The sequence below is a fragment of the Phalacrocorax aristotelis genome, chromosome 16, assembly GCF_949628215.1.
Source record: "Phalacrocorax aristotelis chromosome 16, bGulAri2.1, whole genome shotgun sequence".
Lineage (NCBI taxonomy): Eukaryota > Metazoa > Chordata > Aves > Suliformes > Phalacrocoracidae > Phalacrocorax > Phalacrocorax aristotelis.
This window is the reverse complement of record NC_134291.1, coordinates 2,129,541-2,155,101: the sequence shown is the minus strand read 5'-3', so window position 1 is coordinate 2,155,101 and position 25,561 is coordinate 2,129,541. Positions and strand designations below refer to the sequence as shown.

General features: G+C 47.3%; 1 protein-coding gene across 2 annotated transcripts in view; it reads left to right on the top strand.

The window, feature by feature from the left end:
- Positions 1-25,561, top strand: part of SHISA6 (shisa family member 6) — a 264,872-nt gene that overhangs the window by 56,246 nt on the left and 183,065 nt on the right. For both annotated transcript variants that reach the window (XM_075111244.1, XM_075111243.1), the window contains exon 4: positions 6,919-7,014. In XM_075111244.1, coding sequence (XP_074967345.1) covers positions 6,919-7,014 — 96 coding nt within the window. The remainder of the gene's footprint in view (positions 1-6,918; positions 7,015-25,561) is intronic.

The following is a 25,561-nucleotide window of genomic DNA, read 5'->3' as shown; positions in this document are numbered from 1 at the left end:
GTGCCATGAGATCAGGTAGGTGGGTGGTTGCTTTGCTTTGGAAGCAGTGCATGCTGTGAGACTCCATCGTAATCAAATCTGGCTCCTGTACAACGCTTTTCATTCACAGACCACCCCGTGCTTTGCAGGAAGAGTAACTACCTTTACACACAGGGGCGCAAAGCAGCGTGGAGCGGACACAGCCGCTCTGCTGGGCTGCTCAGCGACCAGTTGAATGATGACACCGGTTGTGATCTTATGCAGCTACCAGCAAGCCCCAGAGAGAGTTAACAAGTGCTTGCTGGGTAGGACTCCTGGATATGGAGAACCGGCAGGCGGCGGCTAATATCACCCAAAGCGTGAGCTGTAAAAGAGGGAAAGTGAGTGCTGGGAGGCTGAGAACATGAGTGTGCTGGGCTGTGCTGCTTTGCCTCGCTTGCGACACTGATCTGCTGCTCTTGCTCTATGTGTCTTCTCTGAGGTCTCGGGTGCTGCCTCTGGGACCTGAGTTTCAGCTCCCTGATGGCTGCAGCCCATGAAATATCTTGTGTGTGCTCCCAGGGAAATACAGCACCCAAAGGCAGCTTTGCTCTGATGTGATCTCACATGGGGGAGGACAGAGAGCAATGTGAATAGTGCCAGTACACAGCAGGTACCAGATAGCCATCAAACTCTTCCCACCTATTTACGCAGCAGATCTAGATCAGAGATCTCCTTTTTATTGTGGGCTTGGGGTTCTGCAACAGCTCTGTGCCTCCACCCTGTTCCCACAGGGCAACCCTGCAAGGAGCCCCGTACCACGCCAGGGCTGGTGCAGCCCCCAGCAGCAGGAAGGGCTCAGGGAAACCTTGGTGGGTTTGAAAGAGAGGTCCTCTCTGTCTGGAATGGCAGGGTTGGTTTGGTTGGGTGCTGATCGGCAATAAAAATCCCCTAAGTCTGAAATGAAATGAAAAATCTGTCCATTTACACTTGTTTTTCAAGGAATTAGGCCATTTTTAACTCTCTCACCAAAGGGTGGAGGGAAAAACCCAGCTTCAGCCTACTAAAAGTGAACACCTTGGATAAGTTCCAGGGACTCCTTCTTAGTCCACAGGACAGGCATCTCCATCAGCAGCTCAGCTCAGCTCAGCTCAGCTCATGGCTGAACCCCTTTTGGTAGGGCCAACCCCTGTCTGCCAGCTGTGGAAGGACTCCCAACAGCTGAAGGCAGGAAGGAGGAAAACAGCCAGAACAGAGAATGAACCAGGGATGTTTTCTGGTCTGGCATAGCCCTGTCTGCACTTCCACTGCTCTGCAGCCTGGTCTACTTACACTTGAGCTTCTTCAGCTCTGCTGTGGCTACTCGGCACGTGCATTTTGGTAAGGTACAAGGAAGCATTCACTTCCAGTGTGAAAATTTCTCAGCCAAGAACTGATTATGAAAAAGCCTGCTTGAATAACAGTACCTGAGCTTGGCCCATCAGCAGCCCCCAAGGCGCTTCTAAAAGTAAAAACCACGTACCAGCATTTTTACACTGTGAAGCCAAGAGAAATAATCACAAATGAGCAGGAATAAAAAAAAATATATAAGACAAATATAGCATTCTATAATGTATCTATAAAAAGGGAAAACTCATGCTACTTGAAGTCTACAAACTGAAGTTTCTCTTGGGAAAACATAACTCCTGTTCAAATGCTAATGGCTTGTTATCACAGGAATGTTTTAACTACTGTGTACTATACGAAGTGGCAGAGCAAGGTTCAGAGAGCAAATAGCTGATGAACAACCTTCAATCTCCAGTAAACGTTTGCTTTTTTTTGCATATACTTCCCCTTCTTGATCTCTGTCTTAAACAGATTCTCCAAAGGGACATATAAAAGACAGATTATTTCAGCTAGAGGTAATAGCATGTATTTCATAGAATCATAGAATCATTAAGTTTGGAAAAGACCTCTAAGCTCATCAAGTCCAACCCCCAGCCCAACACCCCCAGGCCTCCTAAACCATGTCCCAGAGTGCCATGTCTACATGTCTTTTAAATACCTCCAGGGATGGTGACTCCCCACCTCTCTGGGCAGCCTGTGCCAGGGCCTGACCCCTCTGGCAGGGAAGGCATTTTCCCTAATCTCCAACCTAAACCTCCCCTGACGCAGCCTGAGGCCGTTCCCTCTCGTCCTGTCACTGGTGACTTGGGAGCAGAGACCAGCCCCCCCCTCACTCCAGCCCCTCTCAGGCAGCTGCAGAGAGCGAGAAGGGCTCCCCTCAGCCCCCTCTTCTCCAGGCTAAACCCCCCCAGCTCCCTCAGCCGCCCCCCAGCACACTTGTGCTCCAGACCCTGCCCCAGCCCCGCTGCCCTTCTCTGGACACGCTCCAGCCCCTCAAGGGCCTCCTTGTCCCGAGGGGCCCAAACCTGAGCCCAGCATTCGAGGTGGGGCCTCCCCAGGGCCGAGCACAGGGGCCCCATCCCTGCCCGGCTCCTGCTGGCCACACCAGCGCTGACACAAGCCCGGGGGCTGGTGGCCTCCTTGGCCACCTGGGCATTGCTGGCTCATGCCCAGCCGGCTGTCAGCCAGCCCCCCCAGGGCCTTCTCCGCCGGGCACTTCCCAGCCCCTCTGCCCCAGGCCTGGGGCGTTGCCTGGGGTTGGTGTGACCCAAGGGCAGGACCTGGCACTTGGCCTTGTTAAACCTCACACAGCTGGCCTTGGCCCATCGATCCAGCCTGTCCAGGTCCCTCTGCAGAGCCTTCCTGCCCTCGAGCAGATCAACACTCCCACCCAAATTGGTGTCACCTGCAAACTCACTGAGGGTGCACCTGATCCCCTCCTCCAGATCATTGATAAAGAAATCAAACAAGACCGTCCCCAACAGTGAGCCCGGGGGAACCCGGCTCATGACCGGCCACCAACTGGATTTAGCTCCGATCACCACAACTCTCTGGGCTCGGCCAGCCAGATTTTTACCCAACGAAGAGTCCACCCATCCAAGCCATGAGCTGCCAGCTTCTCTAGGAGGATGCTGTGGGAGAGTGTCAAAGGCTTTACTGAAGTCCAGGTAGACAGCATCCACAGCCTTTCCCTCATCTACTAGGCAGGTCACCTGGTTATAGAAGGAGATCCAGTTGGTCAGGCAGGACCTGCCTTTCATGAAGTCATGCTGGCTGGGCCTGATCCCCTGGTTGTCCTGCACTTGCCTGGTGAGCACGCTCAAGATGAACCACTCCATAATCTTACCTGGCACTGAGGTCAGGCTGATAGGCCTGAAGTTCCCCAGATCCCCCTTACAGCCCTTTTTGTAGATGGGTGTCACATTGACAAGCCTCTAGTCGTCTGGGACCTCCCCTGTCACCCAAGACTGCTGATAAATGATGGAGAGTGGCTTGGCGAGCTCCTCTGCCAGCTCCCTCAGTACTCTTGTGCAGATCCCATCCAGCCCCATAGACTTGTGAGTGTCCAGGTGGAGCAGCAGGTTATAAACTGCTTCTTCCTCCTGGATGATGGGGGATTTGTTCTGCTCTCTGTCCCTGAGTCTTCCAGCTCAGGGGGCTGAATACCCCAGGGATAACTGGTGGGCCTGTTGAAGACTGAGGCAAAGAAGGCATTAAGTACCTCAGCCTTTCCCTCATCCTTGGTGGGAATGTTCCCTTCCACATCCAATAGAGGATGGAGATTCTCTCTGATTCTCTTTTTGTTGTTAATGTATTTGTCAAAACATTTTTTGTTATCCCTTACAGCAGTGGCCAGGCTGAGCTCTAGCTGGGCCTTTGCTTGTCTAATTTTCTCTCTGCAAGACCTAATGAGGTCTCTGTACGCTTCTTGAGTTTCCTGCCCTTCTTCCAAAAGTGTTCAGCTCTCCTTTTTTTCCTGAGTGTCAGCAGAAGCTCCCTGTTCAGCCAGGCCAGTCATCTTCCCCACCTGTTTGTCTTGCGGCACTTGGGGACAGCCTGCCTCTGCGCCTGCAAGGCTTTCTTCTTGAAGAAAGCCCAACCTTCCTGGACTCCTTTCCCCTTCAGGACTTCCTCCCAAGGGACTTTCCCAACCAATGCCCTGAACAGGCCAAAGTCTGACCTCTGTAAGGCCATGGTAGTGGTTCTGCTGACCCCTCTTCTTACTTCACCAGGAATCGAGAACTCAGTCATATCATGCTCACTAAGGCCAAGACAGCCTCCGACCACCACATCTCCCACCAGTCCTTCTCTGTTTGTGAACAGCAGGTCAAGCGAGGCACCTCCCCCGGTAGGTTCACTTACCAGCTGTGTGAGGAAGTTATCTTCCACACACTCCAGGAACCTCCTAGACTGTTTCCTCTCTGCTGTGTTGTATTTCCAGCAGGCATCTTGTAAGTTGAAGTCCCCCACGAGAACAAGGGCTAGTGATTATGACTTCTGCCAGCTGCTTGTAGAACACTTCATCTACCTCTTCATCCTGGTTGGGTGGTCTATAACAGACCCCCAGCAGGATATCTGCCTTGTTGGCCTTGCCCCTCATCCTTACCCATAAGCACTCGACCTTAGCATCACAATCGTTGAGCTCCATACAATCGAAACACTCCCTAACATACAGAGCCACCCCACCCCCTCTCCTTCCTTGCCTATCATTTCTGAAGAGCTTATAGCCATCCATTGCGGACTCCAGTCATGAGGGTATGAGGGTCACCCCTCCATGTCTCTGATGGCGACTAAGTCATAGCTATCCCGCTGTGTTTCTTTTACCCTTGTTTAAAACAGTAAATTTGTGGCACTGACAGAGCGCCAGTCACCAGAGCAGCTGGCCCTGAGACCACAGAAACTGATGATATATAAGCAAAAATTGGCTTACTGGAAAGAAAAAGTAAAGCACATTTTAGAAAAGTGATAGAGAAAAAGAAAGCGAATTGGGCATTGCAGCCACAAACCATCTCTGCAGGCTTCTTAGGCCAAGAACAAACATCTCATGAAACAAGAATAGCTTCCAGGGACTTGGTTGGAAAGCTCTGCCGCCCTTTTCCAGGGCCACAGCAGCCAGAGCTTGCACGAGCTAGGTAGGAAGAAGAAAGAGCCTGTGATCATTCCTGTGGAAGCAGAAAATCCTTCTTTCTTTTTTTTTTTTTCTTGAAACTCTTTTCTCAGCCAATTTATGGGTGGATGCCCTCGCATTTGATGGTTTTTGCTACCACCTTGCATTAGTAAGTAAGTAAGTAAGTAAGAAGAAAACTGTCTTGCTGCTAACACTTCCAAACCTGTAGAAACACTTTATATGTGTTTTGAGAAGTTTACAGGGAGCACTTGACTGACCTTGACCAGAAAAAATATGTGAGGGAAGAGAGTGGGATGCTTTTTCTATTAGATAAGAATAAACATGTGTTAGAAGTCTCAGCATCTTCTGCCTGCCATGTGTGAGCCTCCTCTGAAGATCTTCAATGTGCTCATGTGATGGCAAAGTCTGTGCTAGGCTCTCCTGGCCAGACAGTTGCTGGTGTCCTCCCTGAATGGGGAGCAGGGTTTGGAGCCTGCTCAGGTCCATTGCGGGGCAGAACAGTGGGACATTTTGGGACATTTTGGGACATTTAGACCTTGGGGGATGTTTACCCTCAGCCCACTCATATGCAAGGTGGACTCTGATGACAGGAGTAATGGCCTGCCAGCATACTGGGGTGAGGATGACTGGCTAAAAAGGAAAGAGGAAAACTCTGCAGACTGATGAGATTTCAAAGTCTCTGTTCCTATTAGTTTTTACAGTGTTGCCAGAGAGCCTGAGAGTGTATGAGAGCAAATGGCATTTGGTCTCAGTGTTTGAAAAATAGTGAGGGGCTGTAGCATCTGTCAGAGGCAATGCGAGCCAGCAGAACTCGGCCCCAGGCTGCATTTCCACCTGGATCCCTGATGCCCATTTGGCCCTCCCCATAGCTTCCTGACTCAGCTCTCCTGCTCGAGTGCCGTGCGCTGGACCATCTGCTGTGCTGGACTTCCAGCCACCGTGGCTCAGCAGAACAGTGATGCATCACGGGCTTGTGCAGAAAGGCATGGTGAGGATGGTGGCTTAACATGGAGGGACCTGAATTCCCAGCCCCTGAGGCTGCCTAACTTCCTTCCCCCTGCACCTAGATTATCTTTGCCTCTCTCTGAAATAAAAGGAATAGAAAAATTAAGAACATGAAAAAGGGAGGAAATGATAAAATGTATCTGAAAAATTATCTATGTCCTCATTTCAGAGCTTTGCGTGGTAACAGGGAGGCAGAAGGCCTTTTTCTTCTTTAATATATTAAAATATTTAAAAGCTGTGTCTCTCCTCAACCTGCTCTGTTGTCATGGACTGAGAGAGCTCCTAGGAAGTGTTCTGCAGAAAACTGTTGCACTTGAGAAGCTATCCAGGGATGCCAGGCAAGGACCAGGGCAAATCAAAGCTACAAGACAAAGTTTGCTATCATACTGGTAACGGGGACCTGGGTCCAGCCTGGACAAGAGTGATATTTGCACCTTTGCTTTTCTGCTGAGACAAAATCTCTACCAAGGGGACATGAATGCTGTCAGGAGTCTGGCTGGAATGGGAAGAATCAAAGCCACATCTCTTCTGATTTCCTTTAGCTCCTTAGTTGAAGGTTTGAATGAGACCAGTTCCTTGGGAGTGCTGCTGTTAGCAAACCTGAATCTGAGCCAGCGATGATCAAATTTCCCGGAGACTGGGGCGTTTGGTTTGGAACGTTAGTGGTTCCTCTATCAGAATCCATTCATTCCTTGGCAGTTATGAAAATACGCCATTGTTCTTCTTCGCAAATCTTTGCCAATAAAACAATAAGACTTTGATGCTGCTATAGCTGTTATGTTCTGTTATACCTTCTGCTTGCCATTAATAATATAACCACGTTGTGGGGCCTTGGTACTCATATATGGGGGTGACAGTAGGGCTGTACATCATATATGTGTATATATAGATACACACACACACACTGAATAAATGTTTCTTTGTTTTCTTTTCCTTGGCAGGTCACTATGGAAAGGATATTTATCGAAGTGGAGGGCCAGATCTCCATAATTTCATCTCCTCCGGGTTTGTCACATTAGGAAGAGGACACACGAAGGGTACAGTGGAAACAATTTTTTGCTAAATAAAAAGATTGTTTTAAATAAAAAAAAGCTATAACTCAGAAGCTGGGTTCTAAGCGCTATGAGATAACAGTATTGGACTGCAGTCAGTAGATTTAGTCTAGCAAATATTGCTGCAGGTAAAATACTGTGCTCCTGGCAGAAACTTTTAAATCCTAGCAAGGGAGGCGGTGGGAGAGTGTAGAGTCGGACAGCCAGACCGACTCCACTCTGACTTTGCAGTTCAACAATTTATACTGCTTTGTGTTTTCCTGAGTGCATGGTTGCAAACCACCATCGTGCTACTGTACTTACGAAGGGAAGGGGAAGGCGTGTAACGCTGTCCAAGGGCAGGCAGTTAACACTTCAAGAGTGCATTTCTGGATTTCTTTTGTTTGACCTCTGGGCTTTTTTTTTTGGGGGGGGGGGGTATTATGAATATTTTATAAAATTATTTCTTTTTAGGTCCTAAAACATATATTTTATGTGTTCATATATTCTGTGATATAATGTACAAACGTGAAAACACAAAAATATACATATACTGCTCTGTGTATGTTCTGTGTATATGTACTGTATATAAAATATATGTTAAGAGATAGTTGTAGCTATATCAGATAAGTAACCATATAACCCAGGAGTTGTGGTGACACAAAAGCTGTGAGATCTGACTCAAAGTAGCTGGTCACCAGAACCCCAGATGAATGTTCATTTTATGACGTTGTTGCATATTTGGTGAGTTTTTATAGTGTACAGTGAGACTATGTCTGGAGCATCTTTCTGTTCACACGCACACCCTGACCAAGTCACACTGGTGCACTGGCAGTGGGTTGCGACACTGGGAGTGCAAGCATGTGCCACACCAGTACTCGTCTGGTTTTGTGTCCTGCTGACTTCTGAGACTGTTGTACTTTTATATAGACACAATGTATGTGGAGATACCTATATAGACACAATGTACTGTATGTGGAGACGTGTCCATGTGCTCGCCTGGTTGAATGCACCTGTGTTGTTTCTGTGGATGACCATGACTCACAAATTATTAAAAGACCTTTATTTTTTCGTACCTTTCCTGCACTTTTTCAAATTCTCCACGAGTGTCATCCAAAGCAGTGTTGGTCCTGTAGAACTGTCAGAGAAGAAACAAATATATGTATATTGTCTGTGTATGTCTGTGTGTGCTTAAATAAAGTTTACTGAGGCTGAGGCAGCACCCGTGGGACTTGTAATACAATACCCTGCAATTTCAGCCTGGCACTGCACCGGGGGAAGGAAAGCAGAGAAAACCACCAAGAACTTTCGTGTGGGCTGGGAACTGAAATGGTTCAAGGAAGGAATCATGGGTGGCATTTCACACAAGGTCTCCCTTTTCCTCCCTATCCAAAAGGAGTTTTACAGTCATGTCATATCACATCAGGCCTGACAGTATATTTAGGGTGAGATAGCAGGTGTACCCCAATAGAGGCATGGTCTACAGAGTGGTGTGTCCTGATAGCCTTCAGCAAGCACATGCATAACCCCAGGCAGGGCTGTAAAACCTGCATCTTTGTCTCAGACATTTGAATTATCTTCAAGCAGTTTTCTGTACAATATACTTTTCCCAGTTCCTTCCCAGATAAGAATAAAACTGAAGAGTCTCAGGGGCTCTGTTCTTCCATAGATGGGCCAGTGGTTTTCACACCTTTTCCACTGGCTTTCCTGGAATCCCCGCAGAGCACATTTCCTGTCCCTGGGAATGTGGGAGAATGGCCAATGGGAGCCCAGATTGTTCAGATGCCACCCCTTCCAACAGCCGTCAGATAGGGAGGTGCTTTCCAAAGTGAATGAAAGACTTCTATGATCTGAAGAAATTAAACTATATCTTGGCTGTTTATGGACATAAAAGAATGGATTGGCCTTTGAATTTATTTTTCAGCTACGTGTAAATTCAGATTTCATTTGAAGAGTACCATAATGTTAACTTCTAACTTCTTAACAGTAACTTCAGAGGCCCACTCGTGAATGGCGCAAATGATTAACATCTCCGCACATTCTGCAGGCAAACTGCCTTGTTTGCTTGTGCAAATGTGTAGATCGATCTTTGTCTGCAATACGATCTGATTGCCGATTTGTGCTGTGAAAGCAGGGACTTTGGAGGTAACACATTACTTATGTGCCTTAGCATTAGTTTTGTGCTCTATATCATTTCATTATTCCTGGAAATACTACACCATAGATTTCCTGTGTTCAGTTTGAACTGCAACCCAGCTGTACTTGCAGACAAGAGAGATGAGTGCTCCAGCAAGGGTTACAGTCCTGAGTGGCTTCATGCTCACGTTTTGTCCTATTTCACTTCCAGTGCACGCGTTGATATTTCCCCCTCAACTACCATCTAGCCAAATAACCTCAACCCGCCTTGTTGCTACACCACCATGGAAGAGGGTTCTGCTTTTAGACTGAATGAAGCCAGTGAAGTTTATCTCAATATTTCTTTGCACTGGGAGACACATTTTTGGTGTTTTCTCAACTGTCTTCTGTGCTGTGGCAGAACTCCAAGTGCTGAGTAATATTTAAGAGCTAATCTATTTTGGGTAAAAGACAAAGATGTGAGACATGCCAAACTACCATGGATACCAAATCAGCATATTCACATGTCTGACATCCACAAGCTCCTGCAAGATTATGATTTATGATTCTTATATGACACTCGATTGGGCAATGCATCACTGCCTGGCGTTTAAGTCTATAAAATCACTACATAGGATGTTCTTCAAACCATGGTAAAAGACTTCATTGTCAGTCTGTCATGACAATCTAGGAAAGAATCCAAAGCCTTTAAGCCATAGAAGGTCTTCATGGTGAGACACACGGCAGGGCTAATCTCATCTAATGTTAGATAGCTAGAAGTTAGACATTTTATTCTGAGGTAGTAGGATTTAATGCCATGTAGAGACACATGGCAGACACCAGCACCTCTAAATGAGTGTTCACTGGATGGGCACCAGGCACCTCTTCCCCACCTCTAGCAAGAGGGGAGCCATGGGGAGCTAGGTCTTTTAGCCATCAGAAGAAGGCAGACGAATTCCACCTGCACTCGCTTGTGTAGGAGTAGCTGTTATTGCTCCAGTTCCTGTGGGAGTTCAGTGCTCCAGTGAAACAAGTAGGAGCACTGAAGACAGGAGCTATCGCATCCCTCTGTGCACTAACCTAAACTAATTTAAAAAGCAGCTTCTTTGACCCACTGTCTCTCAGAGAATCTTGCTACTCTCCGATGTCCCAGGTTGAGACTACCCTGCCATGGACCAAGGTCACGGTCCTGCCAGGGCTCTGCAGAGCTCTGCCCAGTCACACAGGCTGGTGCAGAAACACACAGCTGAAACACAACGTGGAGCAAGCTCCCACGTGGATATTTAACCACAGTGGGTGAACAAGTCTTGAAGAGCAGTAAATTCACTCCAGGCTAACTACTCCAGATCATGATTGTTGAGTTTTCAGGTAAAAATGCAATTTTTATTTTGTTTTTTTGCTGCCAGCCTCAGATCTCGAAAATCTGAATCCGTTTCCGAATGGAGTTGGGCTCCTTGTATTTCAGCAGCCTGTGACAGCAGTAGAAATTCTGTAAAGAAGATGATAAGCTCACTTCTGTACTAAACCACTTCTTTTGTTTTCCTGGTAACTCTGCAACAGTATTAAAAATTGTGAGGTTATTTTTCTGGAAAAACATAATTTCCCAGTTGAGCTGAGTGCTAGGGGTCAGGGAACAGTGAGGCAGGAGGAATATGGGATTTTAGACTCCTCTACTGCAGGGTCCTCTCATAGGGAAAACCAGGACTTTTCCTACAATCTTGTAAGCTTATGCCAGATCCTTGAGGGGGAGCAGAGGCAGGGCTGCAACTTGAAAAGCATGTGTGGAAAAGTGAGGAAGAGTCAAGTGTCCTCACCGCCTGCCCAATAACACTTCCAGAAATGGAACCTCTCACTTTGGGTTCGAGGCTGCAAACGTTTACTGTTCCTGGATTCACTGGGAGATGTGCTCTGAGTTAGGGCATCTGCAAGAGTGTCTTTTCTTCAAGTATCCCACTAGAATTTGCACATAGGATGTTCTCCAGAAGTGCCAGTAGGCAGGGAAAGAAAAACGAACCATGTATCCAAGTCAGTACGATGTGGCTGTTAAAACCTGACGACTACATTTTTGCTGGCATCCCTGGGGAGCCGCATCAGCATCCTGCCTTGTCGGCAATGTGAAAACAATGTTGGTACAGAGCAGGCAGCCTGGTGACTGAGCAATAAAAGCTACCCACAGCCACATTTTATCTTGTGGTGTTTGGTGCAGATATGGCAAGATTTACAGCCTGAATGTGGGATTTGCCTGCCTGGGCCTCTGTTCTTGCTGTCCTGCCGCATGGTTGTACCACATGCAAAGTGGGTCAGGGCACTCTTTTAATGGTACAGCCCTTCATGGGAGCTACAGCTGTCCAGCCTGAGCTGGTCCTGGTTGAGCACATGTGCCTGGTGTGTGGGAACATGGTATATGTCCTTTAACAGGACCTTACACCCAACTAGACATCAGCGTCCCCAGACACAGCCTCACCCTTTCCCATCTCCTGATAAATATCCCACTCCTTGTTCCCTGGAACGGTGCACAGCATCCACATACAGGCAGAGGGGAAAGCGAGAGGTCAGCAACAGCTGACTTCTTGCTTTTTCACAGTTGACAGTAGATCCCTCAAATCAGCTTTTTTTAGTGCATGTTCGAAACGAGGAAATCATTCTTGATCTAGTCCCACCTTAGAAAATGATCACCTTTCTCTCCCAGGCCATGTGCGTGTGCATGAGTTGTTTTGGGGACAAACAGACCATATATGCCATGGCGCCAGAGCAGTGGAAGATGGCTACCACCTGGGTTCGAGGTTTGGAAGCTGCAGGGGTTTGGGAGAGTGAGAGGAGACAAGGTAGTGTCAGGATGGGAGGGGGAGTTGCCAGGCTTGGGGTAGCAGCTGAGTCTTATGGCTCCTCCCCGCTTGCTTGTCTGTCGGCAGGCTCTGACAAGCTGAGGGAGCTACCTCATCGCCGTCCCGGCACCTCGTGCTGCCAGCCCATGGCCAGACCTTCACCGCGTTAGGTGGTGCCCTGTGGCCTCCTGGAGATTCAGCCCACTCTGGGAGCGCGCTGTGTTCCCGCAGCCAGCCCATGGGCCGGTATCAGGAGACGGAGGGCCAGATGTCAGCAGGATCGCTCAGGCTTATTGCAAGACAAGTTTCTAGAATAAAGGAACAGCTTGCTTTATCTGACAGTTTAACATTTGTGTTTGTTTATAAGAGAGCCTCCTACAAAGGCAAACATGAAAGAGGACAAATGCAGCTCTAGATCATACTTAGCAACCAAGATCTTCCTGAGCTGCTTCGGTGTCTCAGCCAGCTGAGGTGGGTGGCAGCTCCACTTTCTCATCTTTTTCTTGCCTGGGAGCTGCAGAGCTTTCCCAGCACCGTGTCTCTGCTGCTCCCACTGGAAGGTGATGCCTTCCCTCTGTACGGAGAGAGGAAGCACAGAGTAAATGACTCATGACTAAGTCTATGTTTGCCCAAGACATCACTGACAATTCGTGCCTGTGTGACTCTTAGAAAACCTTGTCGAAGATGATAGGGCTGTGGGACGTCCCGTGTCAATATGAGGATCAGGTCATCTTCCTGAAACATCTTGATCTACCCATCCGTTGTGTTCCCTCATTTGCACATTCTTCCCACCTTCACTGGTTTTTCTGCGAGCTGAATAATATCTGTGACAGGCTCTGTATTTTATAAATGACATATCTGTATGCAAACTAATCTTTATGCAGACACCTCAGTGGATTTATAATATTCAGCATGCTGCAAGCTTTGCATACAGACTAAACGTGATACAACGTGGTAAAACAGGATCCGGTATTCATGCCGGCTGACACCACTTCCTCCCTTTGTACGCACACTGTATGCATCCCCCTTTTGCACGCACCGCTGTTCCTTTTGGAGACCCTGAACTGAGCCCCTTTTACAAGCATCAGCTCAGGAACCAGCAGTTTTACTGGTCTGTTGGCATGTAAATATGATTCAGAGATGAATGGGAGGAAAGAGGTTTATTAATTTAATCATCATTGGCTGTTTGAGGATTCTGATTCCTCTCTCCAACACTGCCCTGATGCCCTGCTGTCGTGGCTGGTTCCTTGTCACTTGTCTGGCTGCCTTGTGTTCCATTTTCTTTCCCAAAGTGCTGGTTCATACCCTTAATTTGTTATTTAGGGGTCTTGGATTACATCTGTCGCCACCAGCATCGGCCCAACACAGCTACAAAACATGCAGTGAATCAGTGCCATGATGGAACTTGCTGCCTCCCCCCATCATTAGTAATCCACACTTGCAGTAAACTCATTAATACAGGAAAAGAGAGAAGTTTAAACGTCTTTTTTTTTTTTTGGTATCTGCATCTGTAACACGCCATGAATAGATTATGCAAAAATTGGGGGTTAGGTATGTTGAGTCGTTTTTCTCATTAAACACCTGTTAGACATTTTGTATCAATGGAGAGAACTCAAGCCAGAGCCCGCTGCATCCCAATTAATAATTTTGTGTTCATCCTGGATAATATCTAATGATTTTGATGGTATCTTGCAGTGTGTGTGCTAAATATCACCTGCATTCTGATTCCGGATTAATTTCAGCTATTGCATATTCTGACACTTAATTGTATTGACTTGAAAATAGGATCATTGGGATGTGGAAACTGCTTCACGGCTTTGCAGAAAGATTCCATTACGCAATAGGGCATTTCAATCCGCTTTGAATTATTTAATCGACTTCAGACGCGACTGTCCATTTCTCAACAGAGTCTGGACAGCTCTGTTTTTTTTATAGTCCTCTGAATAGCTGGGTGGGAGGAGAGTGGAAGGTCATGGAAACCATACGGATGCCTGCAGCGGTTGTGCAGCATGCCACTGCTGTAGGCAAGGAATGGGGTGAGCATAAGCAAAACCACATCAATCCCTGGGTTCACCTTTTGAAAAGTACATTGAGAAAGTAAGGTGATGGGTTCATGCCCCTCTGTCTTCAGACAAGCCAGCCACTACCTGGCTTGAAGGACGGCCTGCAGAGACCGTTTTGGACCGTGGCTTTCTGAGCTAGTGTGTCCTGCACTATGAACAATGAGCAGAAGGAGGATTGGCAGCTAATCTGAGAGCCTTCCTCGAGCTTATTAAAGAAACAGCAGAAAAATGACCACAGTGAGGGCACAGAGCACATATATCACTGCTAAGCCAGGAGATACAGCTTCCTGTGGCAAGAAGCCCACAGTTGTTCCATAGCCAGCTATTGAAAGGAGTCTGATTCCTGCAGCAAGAAAGCGAGCTTCCCCCGCAGGCAGCCTTGCTGGGGCATGGAAAGGACACCTTTTGTCTCTTGGAGATCATGTTGTTCACCACCTCGGCCAATTGATGGCATTTTTCACTTGACCTGATCAAACGTGCTTCCTGGAGGACACGAGGAGGACTGAGGTGGGAAGAGAGGATGCCAGCCAGGGTGGGTTGTTTGTTCTTTCTCACTGAGGGATAGTTAAACCCAGAATCTTATGTCTGAGCCAGGGAAAGATCACCCTGTGCCTTTCTGTGCGTGCACATTCAGACTGGGATTAGCAGTGAGTCTTGGCAACTCGTACTGATACATGCAATACTGGAGCTAAACTTGCACCTGGCACTTTGCAAAAGGTCATCTCTGGCTTTCCACTCCAGCATGTGGTCTCTTTTACAGACCCAGGCATGCACAGGAGTTTGGAACTAGCCTTCACCACTGCTGAAGACCTTATGTTTCCCTGTAAATGTAAATCACACAAGTTACCAGTCAACTCGTTCTCCATCTGTGGTCAGTGAATTATTTTGCTGCCCACTTCATTGTCCTACAAACTCAATTGCATCCAGCACTCTTCTGAGTTCCCATGGATGATTTTCAGTAATCTACTACTCTAGAATAGATTTCTCTTCTTTTTACTATGTGCTAACAATATATCAAAATAAATTACAATAGCTGAGAGAAGAAGAAAAAAACCCTGCCTGTTATCTGATGCCCTTTCACAGAGAGTTTGTCAACTCTCCATGATATTTTGGCAGATACCTTTGAAAACTGAGCTGGAGGCTGGTGAAAGGCTGGCCATTGCTGTCCAGCTATCTATGAAACAGGGAGCTTCAGGTGCATGCCACAAACTTCTCTTGGAAGAAAGTGATCTATATTTATTATCCAGAACTGATGTATAAAAACCCTTACGAATTCCCACCAGTGTCACTGAGCATCTTAGGCTGGTTATCTCCCCAAACAGGGATTTTAACTGAAATTAAGAACTACCCTTAGAGCTGGCATACTGTTTCTCTAGCAGGTCAGCTTTCGGCCTTAATTGTGCTTGGAGATTGTGAATAAGAAATTCAAATATTATGAAAAAATTGGAGATTCCTGGGTGGGCTTTGCAGAGGGATACATAATTCTGAAGCATCTGTGATCTCACCAGAACAATTGAATCCCGTAGTCAGATTTCGGCAGATGAAGAGCTTGGGCATGCCCCAAGATCTACTGCTATAGCAAAAGCAATATATTATACAGTTTAACTTCCAAAGTTCTGTGGGAGGAATATTGGCCATCGTCAGAGAAGTGCCTTTGGAAGCACAGACCCCAGGTTTACTTTCCAGATTTACTGTCTAGATATGATGCTCGCTCATAGGGAAATTATTTGGTCTTAGGAACTTCAGTTTATCCTTTAGTAGTCAGTATAGAACTGTGGGCAACTGTAGGGGGTTTTTACAACAAATGCCACAAAAGTAATTGCAGACAATCCTTGAGAGACAGACTCGAACTTACTGATTGACTTTTTCTACTCTTTGGAACAGATAAATCTCCATCTCTTGACAGCATGCAGGCCCCTGCTGTGACTAGTTTATAGTGTGGTAGTGTCTAAAGGCCACAGGTTGAAGATGGGAACCATGATCCCTAGATGGAGACAAACCAGCGGTCGACACACCCCATATGTCTTATTCCTTCTTGTGTGTGCACACCTGTAGTGCAGCTGAATATCTGTTGAAGTAGGAATGTTAAGTTTTGCAGTTCACATCATCACTTTTCTGTCCCAGACATACTTTTACAGCGCTGTGGTTCTCTAGCCATTTAGTTCCTGTTCTGTTCCTCAGCTGGAGGAATTCTTCTTCATATTATCCCAAAGTCAGTTTTGTTTAATACTGCCATGACTTTGCTACAGGCCTGGTGTCCGTGCTCCAAGAGGTGCATAGTAAAACAGTTGAATGAGGGATTTCCTGCTGCACTTGTTTTGCAGTCAAAAGGATAATAAAACTCTCTTTGCCTAAGCAAAAAATCTGTGACTTTTAGTGTGTTGGGCCCTTAATCTAGCCTTAGCCAAAATAACAGAAGCTGAACTGTAATCTGCTGTTGTGTAAGGCCTGCTGCTGTTGGCATATATCTCTCTGCTGGTTCAGAGATAGCAGATGTAGATGTTTTCATCCTTTTCTTGTCCTGTCAGCTGCAGTTGCATCCAAACAGGGCTGCTCTGCTGTTCCAGGACAGGGCAAGTCCCATAGGCTGAGAACCTCCTTCCATTTAGACCGTCTCATAGTGGCTAATGCTGATGACATTCATCAGTGAGCCATTAATCTTCCATTCATGGGGCTGCAAGGACACTTGAGAGGTCTGTAGTGAAGCCAGATGATTCCTGCCCTCTCTGGCTTAAAGTCAGGCTTGTACATTCATCTAGGCGCCAAAATCCATCTCTACTCAGTGGGGAGAGCCTGCGCATTTCATCAATCCGGATGTCACGGGCTGAGGTGACCAGCAGGACCAGGTTGACTGTTGTCCTGCTTCTGTTCTTCACTGTGTGCAGGATGCAATGTGGACTGCTGGCAGCCTCGGGCTTGTGGGAGACAAAGCACTCACAAGTGTAAGGCCTCTGCTTTCATAGAATGGCACAGCAGGTGCTGGAGGAAGCGCTAGGCAGTTTGCACAGTTAAGCCCAGGTCTTAGAAAACAAAAGCCTGGTTTTTTACTCCAGAGAAGGAGCAGTTTCTCTCTGGCATGTACATGAAAGGTCTTGCTTTAGCCGGAAGATATTTCGAACTGTTGAATTATTCTTTGTGCACTTGGGGGGAGACAGAGCTCAGCAATTTCCTGCCTGCCAGAGTGACATTGCTGTGACTGAGTTTAGGTTATGAAATCAGGTTGTAGAATACCTTTTTTATAGGTGAGAGAAGTCTGTGCAGTGCAAAATTTGCTACTGTTCTCCAGGAACAAAAAATGCAGGGTTCCCAAGGAGCAGGGAGGAGATAAGGGGAGTAACTGCCCTACACTGTCCTTTGGAACTGCTTTGAGGCAGAAATGAATTTACAGTCCCCTGTGGCAGGAACTGCTTCTGCTGCCATGTGAGCAGGTAGACAGTTGAGTCAAAGTGCCACAGTCCTCTCAGGACTTGGGAAGAAGAAATGGGCAGCCCTCATCTGTCATTTTCCTGAAGATGGAGATGACTTGTTACCTGGAGGTTCTCAGGAGGTGGTAGGGCCAGCAGGTTCTCCAAGAAACCCTAAAAGAAGAGCAGATTATGTTGGGAAGCAAGGGAGGGCTATGGACTGAAGGATGAGTAGAGGGTTTTCTCCTTGCTTGGACTTTCCAAAGCAAGCCCTGCAGTCTTCCTTTTGCCTCTCTTAGAGCATCAGCAAGTGCCCTAAAAGTTATCATCTGTTGGGAAGAATACACTCATTGCACTGGCCAGAGACGTCGGGTTCCTCTCCAGGAGGGGTTGCACTGAGTCCCCCAGCAGCTGTGCCAGAAAGCGCCCCTTTCAGAGGGCTGAGCTCCTCCCCACTGCTCGGCTCCTGACTGTTGCTAGGACAGCTGTTTTCTTTCTGACAGCATCTCCATTTCTTCTCAGAACTGGAGTAAACCCATTCTATCATCCACACTCTTCCGGTAGTGGCTTTAAAACTCACCAGGGTCCTGAAATCCCTCATGCGGTGGCCATCACACTCCTGAAAACAGACGCCCACAATCAATTATTGTAGCAGTGTGCCCTTATTTCCTTATATGAAGGCAGTCATGATTTCTCCAAAAGTTTTCCTGGATGAGGTCATCATTTCCATGCAGTGCCGTGGTTCTGCTGCTGGTACTCTCATGGACTAAAGGTGCCAGAACCCAGACCTGTGGCAGTTTCAGAGACTGGTGGTTAGATTGAACCTGTGGTTTTTTGCCTGACAGGTGAAAAGCAAGAAGCACCTCTTTTTCACGGACTCTCCTTCTAAATTAGTGGCTACAGAACAGAAAGCAGTGTTTCAACTGGAGACAAATGATGAGACAATGGCCGTAGCAGAAAGATGCATGGAGCAAGAAGCCTTTGAGCTGGAATAGGTCTCTTCATGACAGTTTTTTTCTGACTCTCGGATAGTCTTAGCATCAAGTGAATGAACAGAGAAACTGGGTTTTTGCCAGTAATTCATATAGTTGACATACAGTTTCTGGACGACAGCCTAGTTCCTCAACTAAAGAGCTGATTCCAAGCCCACTTTCTGCCAAAGACTGGTATTTTTTTAATTGATCTCAATGGCACTGGCTTGGATCTGCTGCAGAAAATGAACTTATGTATGCCAATGCAGACCATACTATACTGGTGTTGCACTCCTGCCCCTTGAGAAAATGGTGGCTTTGCTTTCCCAGTGTGCTTCCCCTTCTGTACCAGGAAAGAATTAAAGACATGTAAGAACCATATTTTTTTTTTAATGTAGCTGATGTTCCTGGAAGAAATGTGCTTATAATGTGAAGAAAAAGGAATTTACTGGTCAGGCTGAAAGTTGATCCCTGACTCTAGGAATGAAACTGGATTTTGCTAGTGGGAGTTTGTTCAAATTCTGTCATCAGTGCCTGAGACAGATTGGGCTCGGGGGCTTGCCTTCCCAGCTATGATAAGAAAAATGTTAGTGCAGACAGAGAGATGCAGATCTGCTGAGTAAAAACCCTCATCCTACACAACCATATTTCTGAGCAGATCTTCTCTTTATGTGGGGCCATATCTGTGCACACAACTCACAGATTTCTCTTTGGAAACATAGCCCTTCAAAATGTTATTAAGATACTTATCCTCTTATCTATTCTTTTTATGTCATCCACCTGCCTCAATTGTTTAAAATGTAACAAAAGTTTTATTCCAAAGTATATGTTACTGTTATTAATTTAAGATATGCTCAGATACCAAGAGTGTACAGTCTATAAAAGGAATGTCCTCATATTCATTTTAAACCAGGAAACTAAAAATAGAGCCTGTTCAAATAGAGGTGATGAGAATAACCTGAGGTTCGTATTAGGAGGTATAATATGAATAAAGTCTTTAAATGTGCCTGGCAAAGTGTCTGTGCTTGGATGGAGCTGCAGATAAAAGTTTTTAAAGTAGATTTGGGACAGAGAAGGTATTTTGGCGAGTACTACGCACCCTCTCTGTATAGCAACTGAAAGGCATTGAATTAAAAGTGCTGAATTCAGAACAGAGAGCAAGCAATGCTTTTTGGCTCAGTGTGAATATTAGGATCTCACCGTCCCAAGGTGCTGTTTAGATCACGAGTGTGCAGGACACAAAACATAGATCATGATACTTTTGCAGTTAGTGAGGAAAGCAAAGTTACTCTAAAAGAGTTACTTTTTTAAAGTGTTACGTGTTTAAGTGCTAAAGAGGGGTGAGGAAAGTACTATGAACATTCAGGTCTGAGGCTTAGTGCCTCAAACTATCGGGACTGGAGGAAACATCCTTGAGCTCACGCTGTCCCGTAAGTGTGCAGGGCAGGGGTTCACCTTGTAAAACAGTTAATACTGTGTACCCACAGCAGTACCATCAATTTGTTCCAGTTTGGTATGACCTGAATGACTAACAGGACACTCCAGCTAAGGAGAGCAAGACTTGATCAACAACTGCTTGGGAAGAGGTTGGGTCACAACTGAAAAGTCAACTTTCTTCTCAGGGTGCCTCAACCTGCTTGCAGCTCAGGGTCCTTGCTGAGGCTCGCCCAGCTTGGGGGGTGTCCAGCTTTGTCCTGTTCCCCAGATGAGACAGGAGCTTTGGCCTCCTGAGTGCTTGTAGCTGCTGCATGGAAACCGAGCACAAGCAAAACGCAGATCCTACGTGGTTGTTGAGCTGACCCCAGTCTAAGCTCTTGGTGGGTCGCTGATAGCCCCCAGTGGCTTGCCAGGGAGAAGTGTTGCTTCCTGGAGGCTCCAAATTGCTGAGAGTGGGCTTCACCAGCTGCAGGTGTGTCTAGGCAAGTACAGGGCTGGCACGAGCCAGCAAACAAAAGAGTCTAAACAGTGGAGAGGAAAGATGAGCAGGAGAAGATAAATGTGTGATCCACCTTCCCGTGCTATGCAAGAGTGCAGCCCAAAGGGATGTGTGCCTTTGAACCCACAAAGCCACAGCACTTTGTCTTGCATCGCCCACACTGTTTATCTCTCTCAAATGTTTAAGCTCTGGCAATAAAATATCTTATCAAGGGACATGGTACCCACAGTGTGCCAGGCTGCTCCCTCCCCATCCCTGCCCTCCAAAAGCAAAGCAGAGAGTGAGGCAGGTCCTGTCAGCAGCTTGGCAGTTTCCAGCTCCTTTCTATATCTTGTGGTAGATCCTGGCCCAGACTCTGCCACATAAACACACATATAGCCCAGTGACTCCACATCTCACTGATGCTGAAGCATCCTCCCCTGGCTCATCAAGGCAACACCCGATGACAGGTATCGTCAGTTCTGACTTGCCTTTTGGTGAATGCTAGGAAGGGGTTCTGCAAAATGATTGTGTTCCAGTGGCTTTGCCTGCCTCTGGTGAGGTCCCTGGGCTCCCCTGCAGCCTCCTGCATGTGCAGTGCCGACAGATGTATGGTGACACTTGGTGTCATCTATTCACAGAACTGCATGTTCAAGTGCACTGCGTTAAGACCTTACTTTCCTATTTCCCTGCCACTCCTTTGGTTATAAAACAAGCCTTCTGGAAGATCTTGAGCTTCAGGTCTTATTTCTCAGGATCCCTGAAGTGGCTGGCAGTCCTTTGAAATTCTTCACGTGCAAGCAGCAGCAGCACAGATCCTGACAGCACGTGAGGGTGCAGACAGCCACAGCTAGCACATGGCAGGAAGCCACTGGGACAGCATGTCCGTGGCCTCCCTCAGCATCTCCCTCCAACCTGCCATAGAAGACAGATCTTCCTCCCGTTGTCAAGGGTATTGTACACTGCCATGATCATGCTCATTACAGAGCTTTCACCCTTTACAAGTGAATAAGGATTTGTATAGAGCAAGTGAAAACAGAATAGATAGCTGCTGCAGGATTTTTTTAAACCAGCCTTTCAGAGCTGCTGGCTGCTTTTTCATATGCAGATAAGACGGAAGTACCTTGAAATATTTAGGCGGAACTGCACAAGAGGCACTGAAATGGGGATGGCAATCATAACTGAGTGAATTTTTACCACTTTCAAAGCCTTCTCCTGCACCAATATTTCCCAAGAAAGCAATCAAATAAATTGGGATGACAATCTTAGTTTTGAAGTTGGGGAAGGAGACAGGGACAGGGCTGGAACACGGGCCAGACATGGTGCGTAGATCAGAAAGGTATTTTGATGGAAATAAGCTGGACGGTGAGTGGGAGAAAGAGACAGAGACTGTATCTACCTTGGACTGTGGCATTAGTTGTCACCACTGTACACAGTTGAGGTGACCTTCAGAGCATACCAGAAAGGGGGTTCAGATCTGTGGCATCCTCAGGATGACTCAGGCAGCATGGATGAGACAGTCAGAACTGGGACCTGTTCAGTCTGTCCTTGCACAAAACAAGAGGCTCTGGATTACCCTCATGACTTGATGGTGTCTGGGCTCTTTCTTGGTCGCTTGCTCATGCAGAAATGAGAAAACATCTTTTCCTCGGGAGGATGCTGAGGCACCCATGCAGAGGTGTTGTTCAGGCTTGAAGGCAGCGTTATCCAGAAAGCCTTCTGTTCCAGAGCTCTGGGATCTGGGAACAGTACTGCCGAAGCTGATATTTGGCAAGAGTGACATTTTTTTCCCTTGGATTTTACAGCAAATCTTGAGCAGCATTTGAGAGGAAGTGAGAGAGCATGAGGAGGGTTAACATCTCTTCAGGTTTCCTTTTATCATCCTGCGGCGTGGGGACTGGCTGTAGCCCGAGAGACCATCCCCAGCAGAAGCCCCATCTCTGCACAAATTCGGACATAATTATCAGCAGAAATTTAGCAGTGTCAATCTCTTCTTCACAGTTTGTAACAAACGAGGGTCCTTGTGACGGAGCCATGATTCGTGGTCCCGTTTGGTCCACCAGCTGGAGTAGGACTAGGGCTACCTGCCAGGTTGTATTGCTGCCTAGGAGAGAAGCCCGTATTTGTGGTTACATGTTTCTTCACACAGATTTCCCACGCATATATGTGTTACAGCAGATATTCCTCTTTTCTTTCTGAAACAAGCAGCAAAGACAAAACAGAGTCGGTATAACATCTCCATCTGACTTTGTTACTCGGTCTCCATTGGTACTGCCTAGGGAGAAAGAGACCCTGCTGTGGATCCCATCCCAAATCACACGAGCAGGCCAGAGGAGATTCATCTTAACCATGCCTAATTTCTCCACCGGCTACCACAGTGAATGACTCAAAAAGAGACCTCTCTGATACGTCCAATTTGAGCATTCCCACTTTCTGATAAATGCGTAGTCCTTGTGTTGATCAGACACCCTGGGACAGAAGCCTCCAGCCCTCAGGATGGATATGGGTCACCCACTAAGGAACAGAATCAAGGCACAAAAAAATGGTGCATTCGAGCTATTATCTAGTCCTTTCAAGATAAGAAATCACCCACAGGAGGTGCAGGAGCCACTGGGCGGCTTCTCTTTGTCTACTCTGTTCAAGGAAGACTAATTCATATTGGAGCAGGCACAAAAATGTGCTGCAAAGAGGGTTTTCTGGGGAGAAGTTGTTCTCTAGGTGAGACTAGAGCTTAGCTTGTTTAGCCGAGAAAAGGAAGACTGGGAGACATGGGCTCATCCTGCATCATAGCAGTGACTTAACAGCAAGGAGGGAAAGTCATGTGCAAACTACAGGACAATACCAGCACAAAGACAAGAGAGTGAAGGTTGGTCACGGGCAGATTTAGTGCAGGAGGTTTCTAGGTCAGAGCTGTGAAGTTCTCCAGCAGTCACCCAGTTAGAGTATTAGTGTGCACTGGGACAAGCACACTTGCTCTGTAGCACGGAGCTTGGCCAGTTCTCAGAGGAACGCTCTGTCCCAGCATTCATGGCACGAGGCTTGGAGGATGGTTCCCTTTTTCTCACTTGGGAGCACCGTGAGGAGGTTTGGAGCCCAGCAAGGACAGCAGGGTAAGAACCCTGTGCCAACAACCCAGAATGCCTGATAGGGGAGTAGAATAAAGGGCAATTTCCCAGAGAAGGGTGGATTATTTGAGGTTTTATAGTTCTGTCTGAAAGGACAAATAATATCCCCGAAGAAAGAGCTTCTGTACCTCTGAGTACATCAGCTTCCAGCTGCTCAGACTTTCACGAGAGCTGTGTCTATCCACAGCCTTGTTCTGCAGAAGCTGAATGCATCACAAACAAAGCAGATCAGGCTACTACATTCCTCTCTTGTATGCCCACTGGTTTTCTTGCAAAGGTATGTCCCATGCCTCAGATGTCAAGCCTCCAGACCTCTCCAAAGAGGGGAGAAAATTCAGTTTGGTGGACAGGAGGAGGCAGCCTCATACCTCGGACTACTCCCTGCCCCATGTTACACTGCAGTCCACCCTCCTTTCTCAGATGACCTCATGCCTTACAGGGCTCACAGTAGCTTTGGAGGCTCACACATTGGTCATGTAGACAGGATTAATTTCAACTTACTTATAGCATCTAAAAATGGGGCTTTTAGTCTACGCTGGCCATGTAGGCTTTACATGGGTCAAGAGTCAAGGGTGAGAGGTGGGCATCTTTGCAGCGGTTCAGCTCATCCCACGGCAAGTGAGTTTCTCTGTGTACATAAGAGCCTAGATGACCAAGTAGAATTTGTGTTCAAGCTTTACAGCTAGAACTAAAACCAGGGGGTTTGTGTGTAGTTTAAAATGACATCCCCGAAAACTACAGCTGGCATAGGCTGGGATTTTCCCTGCCTGTGCATTCCCTTCCTCTCAAACTTCCTTTACGCCGGCACAAGTACCGATGTGACCACACAACGAACGAGATTAGAGAATTCAAGTTGGATAAAACCAAACCAGACCACTTTGAACCCAAATGTCGTGATATCAGCTCTATATAGAGGTCTATACAGAGAGACTCTGTGTCCTCATAGGTGCTGTGCTGGCTTGAGGACAGGCATGACAGGGATCGAGCTGCAAAGAGCAGGGGAGGAGTGATGTGACTTTTTCAGCAGCACTGCTCCTTAAAACGAGTATGAAACTCCAGCTTGAGTAGAAGCCTACTCTGCAGAGTCACAACACAGTGCATCACAGTTAAAAAGCATAGCATTATAGAAAGCCTAGCTCGGATTTGTAGCTGGCATCACATTTTGAGATTTGTGTTATGAAGTACAAAAGCTCCAGCTAGCACAAGCTGTATTTATCTTGCTTGTATTGATCCATACTCTGCCACAGTAATTTCTTGTCTTTAAGGATTCTCACGTGGTGTAATGTAAGTCTTCACTGATAGAGAAAAAAAGACAGCAGAATCAGTGGTTGCTGTGTGCAAGCAGGAGAATTTGTGCTGGGGAGCCAGAAGGCTACAGCCACCCAGAGAATGGGGCTTAGGAGGGTGCTGATGCCAGAGCACTCAGAGGCTGACATTTCTTTATCTGCACATGTCAGTATGAGACACTCTCAAAAAAGGGTGGAAGTCTCCAAATATACCCTCGCTCTCTTTCTGGTACAGAGAGGGAGGACTAAACTGCTTCAGTCCAGCAGTTTGTCCTAAGAAAAGGGTTCACAAAGACATACTCCCAACAGGCTCCATGGCAGCAGAGGCTTCACAGAATCACAGAATCACAGAATCCCAGAGTGGTGGGGGTTGGAAGGGCCCTCTGGAGCTCACCCCATCCCACCCCTGCTGGAGCAGGCACCCCCAGAGCAGGGGCACAGGGCCGCGTCCAGGCGGGGGGTGAATGTCTCCAGGGAAGGGACCCCACAGCCTCTCTGGGCAGCCTGTGCCCCTGCTCTGGCACCCGCACAGGGAAGGGGTTTGTCCTCATGTTCAGGTGGAGCTTCCCGTGTTCCAGCTTGTGCCCGTGGCCCCTTGGCCTGGCGTTGGGCACGGCTGAAAAGACCCGGCCCCATCCCCCTGACACCCACCCTTCAGATATTTATCGGTATTGAGGAGATCCCCCCTCAGCCTTCTCTTCTCCAGGCTGAACAAACCCAGGTCTCTCAGCCTTTCCTCATGAGGGAGATGCTCCAGCCCCTGATCACCTTGGCAGCTCTGCGCTGGCCTTGCTCCAGCAGTTCCCTGCCCTTCTTGACCTGGGGGGCCCAGAACTGGACGCAGCACCC